Genomic DNA, 11,848 nt, shown 5'->3' with positions numbered 1-11,848 from the left:
AACAGTAATGACATAAATGAGTCAAAGTTTTAACTAATGACATAAATGAGTTTTTTCTGAAAATTTGATGGCATATTTGAGTCTTTTTTCATTTTTCTATAACAATCATCCTTTATAATAAGTACAGAACACTATAAAAATCAAATTTCTTTAGAATCAATTTTTTATTTTATGTTATATTATATAATAACATCATTCCTCTATACCAATTAAAATATTTCAAAATAAAATTACGTTATTATAATAAGATTCAAGTATTTAATTACACATAATTTTCTTTCTCGTGATAAAATAGAGAAGTACTATCCTTAAAATATATTCTCATCATTATCATTTTTAAAGCTGAATCACGCACTATAAAATATTCAACATGATGTTTCTAATATGATTTTTTTCGTATTTGAAACTTGAACTTAAATTTCTTATTATAAATAAAATAATCTTATCATTATACCACAATTCTAAATATTTAGTAGCAATTAAATTGTGGCTCGTAATTTTTGTTGAACATGTGAATAAAATCAAATAGAACTTCTTTTGATCGATTTGACCATTCCACTTTCATAGATAGCCAAAAAGAACTTAAATTGTTGAATTTGTGGCCCCTAATTAATGGGCGGTCCCACACATGTATAATTACATTCTTATTGACTTTTTTGGTTTATAAATATTTATAATAATTATCTTATATTTTATTTGATCCTTTCGGATTCAAATTAATTGAATTTATCGACTTTTAGTTTTTTATTTAGGGCAATTTTTTATATATAGCAAATAAAAAATTTATATTTGTATGTTATAGCAAAGTTTACAATTGCGTTCCATAACAGACATAGAAACTGTATAATTCGTTATACATATACAGTTAAAGCAAATTATATAAAACAAGAAAGAGAAAGATATTTAGGCAGAAAACTATATAAAAACGAAGTATATAAAAGAATTGTATTATTATAAGTTTATAGAACGATTATATACAATTTTAATTTATATAAAATGAGAAAGAATGAAAGACAAAAGAGACTTGACAAGGAATATACAATTGAATCGAATTGTATAAAACGAGAAAGAGAGAAATTAGATACAATTTGAAAATTGTATAAAACGATAAAGAGCGAAAGGCAAAAGAAACTGGGCAGGGGAGTATTTTTATTGTATAATTATAAGTGTATAGGACGAAAATATATGTATTTGCATGTGTATATACAATTTTCTCACGTTTTATACAAACGGAAACGCAATTTATACATTTCGCTTTTGTTTGTATAAGTGAGAAAAGCGAGGGTGGCGAGCGAAATTTGGGAAAGTGGCAAGCGAGATCTGGAAGAGGGGAGAGAGGGGAACAACAATATATGTATTTATACAATTTTCTCTATTTTATACAATTAGAAACAATTTTTATACACTTGTGTTTGTATAAAAAGTGAGGATGCGAGCGAGAGATTGGAGAGAGTGGCGAGCGAGATATTTGGGGGAGAGGCGCCTCACAATTTTTTGCAAACGTTTGCTATGGAGCACAATTAAATCAAACCCTAGCTACTCCATTTATTTTAGGTTATTAGTTTGCTACTATATAATTTTCCCTTTTATTTATCATTTTTGAATAAGGATTTTTTTATTTGTTTTAATAAGTGAAAATGTTCTTTGCGTCTAATATATACAAAGATTGATCTCATTTGCATAATGATATTTCAAATTATCCTCTATTAGTTTTATAAATCTCAAAAATCTCTCATTTTCACACATCAAATTAATGTATTTTACGCATTAAATTAATGTATTTCGCTTATCAGATTAGTGTATCATGTGTAAAATATACACCAAATTAGTGTATCGTGTATAAAATGTAATGTATCTTTCGTAACAATTAATGTATTTCGTGCATTAGATTAATGTATCAATACTTATATTATTGTATCAGCTTGGGGAATTTTGTAATTATAAACTTATAAGGAAAAAATGATAATTTTACCTTAAAAGTATGTGATTTTTGTCATTTACCCATTATTTTTTTTTAGGAGTATATATTCCAATTTATTGAAATTAAATTGATACTTAATAAACGGATTCTTTGTACACATCTAAGGAATATATGTACAGATAAATTACACCCAACGCAAATTACTAAATTACGTTTTCATCAAAAGTTTTAGACAATACTAAGGTAAATCTTCCCATATATACTAAATTAGATCTTGTAAGATTAAGGAATCTTATCTAATTTTTTAGGGAAACGTTAGAAATAAATTTGAATTTTGATCGAAATTGTCGTAATGATATTAAATTTTGGGAAATATCTTTTAGTCCTCTACACTATTTAATAGTGTATTTTCAGGTATATATGTGTCCACGTGGACATTATAAATATTGCATAATTATAAATAGTAGTGTGTCTATGTGAACACATATATATCTTTAAAATATATTATTAAAGAGTGCAGTAAATATCCTCCATAGAATTTGATATTGTAAAAACAATGTCGATCAAAATTAAAATATTTTTCTGATCCTTTTCTTTTTTAAAAAAAATCTAAGGTCATGTAATTAAATTACTGTTCTCCTGTCATTTTTAACAATATAATCCAGGAAACTCGAGTTTGACACCAAACAAAGATATTTTAATCTTAATCAAAAATTAAAGTAAAAATACACATTAATCAAATATTTTTAAATTATTATTTTTAAAAAAAAAAAGATATTTCTGATTTTCTAATATTAGAATTAGTTTCCAAATCCAATATATTTTCGAATAAAATAATTCTAGTCAAAAACACTATATGGATATAAAGTGTTAGCAGTAAAAAGCAATTTATTAATATCTCTTGAATATAATATCACATACGTATTAGAATCTGCTCCAACTATTAAATTTCATCATAATTTTAAACAAACTTATCTTACTCCTATTCAAATTGTCTTACTTTGTTTTTTTTTTGTTTGTTCCAAAGAAATTATATCTATTTTTGTGTACGGTAACTTTTTAATCCAAATATTCTTATTAATTTTAGACATAATAATGATACTCCCTTATGCAATGACGGAGAGTTAGAGTCACAATTCTTACCAAGAGAGTTTAAAATTTGAAGAAACAGACACATGAACTAGTCAAAAAAAAAAAACTAACATCGAATGTACATACATAATTTCTTTTTAATTAATCACGTATATGCATAATAGTATTTTTTTACCAAAAAAGATTCAAATAAACCCTACGAATAAGAAAATATTTATATACATTAAATCCTCTCGACTTACTTTTTTTAATTTCTTTTACTTCTCTATATTTTGATATTCAAAAATCCGATATTGCTAGTGCTTATAAGAAAATAAACGACACATTAATATTATTGTAAAAGATGTAATTTTCTTAAATTTTATATGCGATATTACGATTAAATTAAAACACATAAAATGAAATCAATAGCGAACAAATACTTCCATACATAGAACTTGGAATATAATATATAATAATATCTTGCTACAATTAATTTCTTACGTGTCACTATTCCATAGACCCCTATATAAATATATAGATATCCTTTAATGTTATCAATTAAGAAAAAAAAAAAAACTATAACATACATAAATATTATAACATGGAGGGAAATTCATCTAGAGGAAAAAAAGCCATGCAAGAGAAGGATGAAGTAAAATACCGCGGTGTTCGTAGGCGGCCGTGGGGTAAATTCGCGGCGGAGATACGCGATCCAACCACCAGGCCCGGTTCCCGACAGTGGCTAGGTACGTTTGATACTGCTGAAGAGGCGGCTAGAGCTTATGATAAGGCAGCATTTAACCTGAGAGGACATCTTGCTACCTTAAATTTTCCTAATGAGTACTATAATCAACTTTCTTGTCCTCCTTTATATTATGGTAATAATAATAACAACATTATTTGTTCATCAACAAATAATGTTTCAAGAGGAAAAGGAATTAGTTCATCATCATCAACAAATTATAAAGGTAGGGAAATTATTGAACTTGAATGTCTTGATAATAGTGTTCTTGAAGAACTTCTTGGTGTGGAAGATCCAAAAATTACAAAAAGAAAATAAAAGTATTGTAAACTTTATTTTTATAAATTTGAGTTTCATGTAATTTATTGTTGAGTTTAAGCTTATTAATCATCATCAATATGCAAAACTTTTTGTTTTAATTTTATTAATTAATCTCCGCTTGGAAAAAGCTAATGAACAAGAAATATAGATCGAAGGGTGATCAAGCTATGAATACCTACAAACATGAGACTGCTCCACTCTTAATCAGTAGTTTCTGAATTTGAGCGCTGAGTTTGAAGAAAATCATGTTGGGAGCGCCACCTTCAGAATGAATCCTGCGATTCAGATTTAACTGAAATTTCTATGCGAAAAAACTATATTGTATATATAACATGTATTTTTTACTATTAAATCTTGAGCACCATCAATAAAATTTGTAGTTATATATGGCTATCGAGAATTTGAGACATGTATTTTCTTATTGAGATTTCTATACATTAATTTCTTGATATATTTGATAAATATTGTTGTTATGGTATCTTTGTTGAGAAGGTGAAATGCTGAAATAGTAAGTTTGATTATATCGTCTATTGGTTACTTTTGACATATTGAAGGAATAAACAATCTTTAATTTATTCCTAGAATAAGTCAAGAAAGAAATAGGATAAGATATAAAGATGGTATAATTAATCAGATAATTAGTTGAAAAAATAATGTTAAAATAAAGTTGAAAAATTTATAATAATGAAATACATTATTTGTCCTTTCATTTACACATAACCCCTCCAAAAGAAAAATGTTGATTATATAATATACATCATGCGTGTCCAATTTAAAATGCATTTCTTGTGCAAAATAAGGAAAATCACTAGTGAAATTACTGTGTTTTAAAGAGTGAATCACTTTATAATTATTCCCCTTTGACTCATTCAAATAAAGAATAAATAGAAAAAAGAATAAAGTTCAAAATAAACACATGATATTAGGAGATGCCATTTCTAAGTAAAAAGGGATTATTGTCTAAAAATGTTCAAGATTAATTAAAAGTAAGCAATTTGGGTATACGTGTTCCGATACGGAGAAAAATATTTATTTTTAAAAAAAAATGAAAATAAGGAAAATGATTTTCTTAGTATAAATTAAGAAAATATGTTTCACAAGCAAGTAAGCGATACCTCCATTTACATCCGTCACACACTCCTATCCCATCCACTCGAGTATTTCTCTATAACTTATATATAAATATTTTTCACTGATATATCGAATATAAATTATGATAGAACGATGATAATTAACACTCAAAATCTTCCAATATATGTAAATTCTGAATCTTCTTTTAAGATTACATGCATGGGGAACATATATGGTGACACCATGATAAGGTACCTATATGCCAAAAATGAATTTCAAATGTTATCTAAGTACGACTAATTATATTAATTAATTAATTAAGAAAACGATACAACGCTACCTTTAATATTTATTAATTAAGTTTGTGTTTTACTTCTCTAAATAAACACTGTGATTAGCTTTTTATATATTCTTTTTTTCTTCTTTGGGAAATTTAATATGTGTGCTCATGACTCAAAAAATAAAAAATAAAAAAATAAGAAATTACTAGAAATATATTAGTAGTAGTTTTTAAAAGATTACCCTTTATACTCAATTTATAAAAGAACATTGATAAAATTGAATACTCAGCAGGTATATAATAAATATACATTTTATACCTTCAGGATAAGCTTTTCTTTTATACATACTACAGGCTTCGAAAATTCTTTGCCCTTGGTTTGTTTCCTACTAAGGAAATTAAACGATTTTCTTAATTAATTTTAGTGTTTGGTTAATAAGTAACAGAAAATCACTTATTTTTTTATCTTGACCCGATCCAAACCAAAACACGATATTGCCGATCTAGAATTGATTCGGGACTTGACTCCTAACCCTGACCGGAGACCCAAGAACCAACCCTGATTCGGGACTCCACTCCTAACCACGATCCAAGAGTCGGGATTAGGAGTCGTTGCCTAGGTGGAGGTCATATCCATGATCTCGAATTGGATGGTGAGGCTGAAAGAGATTTTAAAATATTTTATTGAGTTTATTATCGATTTAATGTATCTATATATGAAAAACTGATAAATCAAACCAATAGTACACGTACAAAACAAGACTTACATGTGATGAAGATAAGACTTACAGTTTAATAGTACTTATAGGTATGAGTTCAATTCTCACAATCTCTTCAATACTGATTTTCGATGTAAATGAAAAAAATAAATAAACATAGACCTATTAATGATCCCTTACTATTAGTAGAAATTATGTCCAAATATATGTAGCATGAATGTGACAGATATCAAAAAAAAATTGGACATGGAGTCATGGACTCAATTTTATTAGGTGTCAGCCCATAATAGTCAACCTAATGAAGAAATTATGAATGGCCACAAACTTTTTTATCAACTTGCATTTCTTTTTGTCAGTGGAATAACTGACAAAAAATATATGAAAAAGCATATAGCTAAAAATTTGTTGAGAGAATATGACAATTAGTATTTATGATCATAAAGACTTGCAATTTTTCTTTTGTTGACCTTTCAACATTTGCATTTACCAAATATAGTACTAGTACAATTGAGTTACAAGAATTGTAGCAACAAATTGATTGCTAAAATTCAAAATTAAGGGAAAAAAATGAAAATTTCATAGTGAAATTAAAATAGAGTATATGATAAATAGACATAGAACATTATTTAAATTAGTGGACGGAGCTATAGAGGCGGAAGGGGATTCAGACCAATTACATTATTCAAATTAGTGGACGGAGCTAGAGGGGCAGAAGGGGTTCAGACGAAACACTTTTTTCTGTAAAAACCATATTGTATAAGTAAGATATAAATATTTCTTTTTTCTTGAACTTATATATGATAAATGATGAGCTTTCTTAGTGAAAACTTTTTGCATGCGTCCGTCACATTTGAAATGATCTTTATTTCCTCTTGTTTGGCTCTTCATCACAATCAAGAAGTTCCTCCAACAACTTATCATCCAAATATTCAAATTCAAGAACTTGCCTCGAGGACGATGACGATGATGATGAAGCCATTGATGATGAAGAATAAGAACCGGCACTATAAAAATGTGAAGAGCTACTAGGTAAATTATACTCCTCAGGAAAATTTAGTATAGCTAAATGTCCCCTCATTGAATAAGCTGCCCTATCATAAGCTCTTGCTGCTTCTTCCGCAGTATTAAATGTCCCTAGCCATACACGTGCCCCTTGTCGTGCTGAGTCACGTATCTCCGCTGCAAATTTACCCCACGGACGCCTACGTACGCCTCGATATTTTATCTCTCCGCCACCACCATTAGTTCTTCTTTCATTGCTAGGATCTTGTTCCATGTTTAATTTTAATTCCATCGCTTATTAATGGACTCTATATATATATATATAAGGTGGCAAAGTGATTTTGGCGCTTATAAAAAGGGTACAAAATTTTGGTCTTTGGTTTTAAAAAATGGACGATGAAGAATAAGCCAAGTGGAATATCGTAGGGTCCAAAAATGTTCCCACGTGCTGAAAAAGAAACTTCTTTTTATTTTTTTTTTAGACCAAAGTTTTGATGCAATGTATCTGGAATGGTCAAACGATGGCTATTTTGAAAAAGAATTCAAGTCTTCTTTTTTTTTTTTTCATCAGCTTTTAATTTTTGCATGCATGTGTATTGACTTCTTTTTGGTATAATATATGTTTCAAGTAATAAATAGTTGTTGGTTTTTTATAAAAAATAAATAAAAGAGTGAGCTATTATTAAAAAATATTGGTCAAACTTTATATGTTGTACCTTTTTAAGTTTAAGGTAATTAAGTGATATTTTTCTACTTTGATGTAAAGTGAAGAATTATGTGACTATCTATTTATTAGTAAGTATTTAAGAAATATAATACGTGTCATTACTTATCACGTTTATATAGTTAGCATGACACGTGTTACTAGTATGAGAGTAGATTTGTATATGTGTGACATGTGTCTCACTTATATCGCATTTGCATTATGCTTGTGTGATCATTTTCTATGTATAAATAGTTCATGCGTTCATCTCGCATCAAGAGAGTAGTATTTTAATTAAATACTCTATTATATCTTAGTTAGATACATCTCTCAACTACAATTCATAGTTATTCCCATAAAAAAAAGTTAGAAAGAGCTCAATACCAAAGGAAAACTCAAGTTATGTTATAGTTTAATTACCTCCGTTGAAAATAATTCAAAAGCGTTACACATTCAGGTATGTTTCTTAATTAAAGTAATAATATATAATGTATAAATTATTAAGTTTCATGATTTTTAAAATTATTTTGATTTTTCAATTAGATTATTTATGTTTCACCATATATAATCGAGAAAACAATAACACCTTTTTAATGATGAAAATAAAATTTGGAAAAATAAAAAAACCAAAATAATTTTATGTGGGGGCACATTAAGGTTTATAGTGTCCATTGAGTTGATGTGAGGTCACTTGCTTATGCACTTGGCTCTACGTATAACGAAATAATAAAAAATAGTCTTTTCCCATACAGTAAAATTATTTTGTAGGGTATACATTCATTAAATTTATTAATAGTGAGATTTAATAATGCAAAATATTAATTATGCGGTAGGATTTTTATTTTCTACTCGTTGGCTGTTGGAATTTTAAACGTCGAGACATGAGAATCAATGAGTTGGAGGTGAGTTTCATATATATATATATAGAGAAGCGTAAAGTGACAGGACAACCAAAGGTAAAATTGTAATTTCATTCTAACAAAAAATTATTAAGAAAGATAGTAAATAATTTTAAAGAGCCACATTATTTGATAAAAATGATAGCAAAAAAATTAAATATTTCTAGAGACATCTTTAATTATTTTTATTACTATTAACTTATTTTGTTATTTTTTCACTTCTTTTAGTAATTCAATTAATCGTACTTTTAATTTAGTACTTGACATTTATTTATAAAAGATCGATAGTTTTGATTATAAATTGATTTTTAAATTAGTAAGATTAATATAATTATTACTTATAATTATGTGAAAAATATATCTGATAGCTATTAAAATATTATGCTTAAAATGACAAAATAAAAGTCAAGATGATTTTAGAATATTTTTGAGGTATTTTTGACGTATATAAATTTTATTTGGCTATACTTTGAATTGAAGAAGGTTAACCAATTAATTAAAAACATGAAGGTCCAAAATTGAGGGTCAAAACACAAATAATTTATCCAAAGGGTCTAGACGTGGAAATGTACTACATTACTATACGTAATTTTTTCCCTTTAACTTAAAACAAATAAAAAGGATTCCAAGATATTCTAGTAATGCATAAATATTGTATGAGTTTATTTTTATCAAATAATGTGTCTCTTTAAAATTATAAATACACTTGTCATATCGATATTCTATATCACATTTTCTCACTTCCTCAAAGTAAAATTTAGTTTTTGAAATCAAAATGGAGCTTACCAACATTGAAAGGTCGCTAACTCCAATGTAATAATTAAAGTATCACGAGCTTCAACAACTGGAAGACCTCCTGAAAATAGCAATTGAGAAAATTGATGAAGCTTTGGCAAAGCTACAATTGGAGTGTGGCGGTGTTTGATTCTGATATACTCTAAAAGTAATTTGGCTCTTTCAGATGATGAGTAATATTTTCCATCAAGTTTCGATGTTTCACAAAGTTACATAAGGAGCGTGATTGTGTTTTTCTATCTGAAATCCTTAAAATTGATTTGGCTTTTTTAGAGGATGAGTAAAATTTTGACGATTCTTCGTCAAATTTCATTGTTTCACCAACTAGGTCTGGCTAATCATATTAATGGTTTTAATTTTACATTTAAATATGTATATATTGTATGAAACGAAATAAAATTTATGTCTTTTATTCAATATGCGTTAATTTTTCATTCATTGACATTGAAAATATATGTTTTGAATGATTTCATAATCAATTAATCTGTTTGTGTATTGACAAGTGAAATAAACGAATAATGTTCTGAAAAATCCCTAAATATATAATAATTAAATATATATATATATATATATATATATATTATTTGTATATGCACAAGAGAAATATACGAACGGATAGAAATCTACAGTCACAACCTCCAATACAAAAGGAACTATAGTTATATAACACAATTATCGAAACGATAGCTATAGAGTTTTATCATGTCTATTATGTTTATCATTTAATTTGTTATTTTTTTTCTCTACTTTTATACCTCTACAAGTCTTGGGTCTAAAAGTTGGCCCAAAAACAAATTTGTTCCAGATTGAATTACCCACATCTATATTGGGCCCTCTACTGGGCTTTTCATCCAAAAGGAAATATTTTGATGAAGCAAAATAAGTTTCTTAACTCTCCGTCAATATAAATTTAGAGGTGAATTTAAAATTTTTTCGTATATGAGCGTACCCCTTAAAAAAAGAAGGAAAAATGTATGAAGAGTAAATTGAAACCGTAGTCCTATAGATAAATATCGCAAACAGTCGATCAATTTAATTCTTTAGTTTTCTTGTGGTGTGGGTGTCATTAGATAATAATTTTGTAATTGTTTTAAAAAAAATATACGCCTACGACAAATCGTTATATGACAACATTACGAATTCAGGAGTTTCATTTTTAGCGTTAAAATTCACCTCTATGTATCTTGATAATTAATGAGTTAATCTTTTTAACTCAACGAGATAACTATTCATTCGCATTAATGAACTTATCAGTAATTAAGTTGTGAATGATATTAATTTGACAAGATGAAATATTTGTTTTGAATATAAATTGATTTTTCAAATTAGTAGGATTGACATAGTGTTTACTTATAATTATAGGTCAAATACATATAATATCTATTAGAATATTATGCTTAAAGCGACAAAATAAAAGTCAAAATTATTTTACTTTTATAAACACTTATTTTATTATATTTTTAATTGAAGAAGGTTGACCAATTAATTAAAAATATGAAGGTCAAAATAGAGTGTCAAATAATTTATTTAAAGGATCTAGACGTGAAAATGCACTAAATTACTATACATAATTGTACATGAGTTCATTTCATCAAATAATGTGGCTTTTTAACACTATAAATACATTTGTGATATTGATATTCTGTATCACATTTTCTTAATTTATCAAAGTAAAATTTAGCTGTGGAAACCAAAATGGAGCTAATCAACATTGGAAGGTTGCTAACAATTCCAATTGAAGAACTGAAGTATCATGAGCTTCAACAGCTGATAGAGATTCTGAAAGTAGCAATTGAGAAAATTGCTGAAGATTTGACGAAGCTACAAAAGGAGTTCGCTACTATTTTTCCATCTGTAAAAGTTGGAAGCGATGTGGCTCGTTCAAAGGATGAAGAGTGAAATTTTTAGCCAAGTTTCGATTTTTGACCAACTAGGTCTTGCTAATCTATCTATGATTTCAATAATTTTCATTTCAATATGTTTATCATTTATGAAATGAAATAAAAAAACTTATCTCTTTTATTTGGTAGTATTAATTTTCATTCTTGACATTGTAATTATATGACTTGAATTGACAAATAATAAAAGATAAAAATTAGATAACATAAAGAATTAAAAATCATGTTAGTTAGCTTTTCAACAAAACCTAAACTCATTAAAAAGTGGGGAAAATTGTGCAGGAAAATTGTGCAGAATAGCAAGTATATTTAAGCCATATCAAATGATATAACTATTTTTTAGGGAAAGTCAAATTCACATCTATCCATATATATATATAAAAAAAATCTATCTTGTATAATTCGCCTGATTAGTATGATTTG

General features: G+C 27.1%; 2 protein-coding genes across 2 annotated transcripts; one reads left to right on the top strand and one right to left on the bottom strand.

The window, feature by feature from the left end:
* Window positions 1-3,596: 3,596 nt before the first annotated feature.
* On the top strand, window positions 3,597-4,055 carry LOC101261069 (ethylene-responsive transcription factor ERF098-like). Its single transcript, XM_004247877.4, has one exon. The coding sequence runs from the start codon at window positions 3,597-3,599 to the stop codon at window positions 4,053-4,055; it is 459 nt and encodes a 152-aa protein (XP_004247925.1).
* Window positions 4,056-6,990: 2,935 nt separating this feature from the next.
* LOC101260767 (ethylene-responsive transcription factor ERF096) lies at window positions 6,991-7,404 on the bottom strand. Its single transcript, XM_004247876.5, has one exon. The coding sequence runs from the start codon at window positions 7,402-7,404 to the stop codon at window positions 6,991-6,993; it is 414 nt and encodes a 137-aa protein (XP_004247924.3).
* Window positions 7,405-11,848: the final 4,444 nt, after the last annotated feature.

Source organism: Solanum lycopersicum, chromosome 9 (assembly GCF_036512215.1).
Source record: "Solanum lycopersicum chromosome 9, SLM_r2.1".
Classification (NCBI taxonomy): Eukaryota; Viridiplantae; Streptophyta; class Magnoliopsida; order Solanales; family Solanaceae; genus Solanum; species Solanum lycopersicum.
The sequence above is the reverse complement of the archived record's forward strand: the minus strand, read 5'-3'. Positions and strand labels throughout refer to the sequence as shown.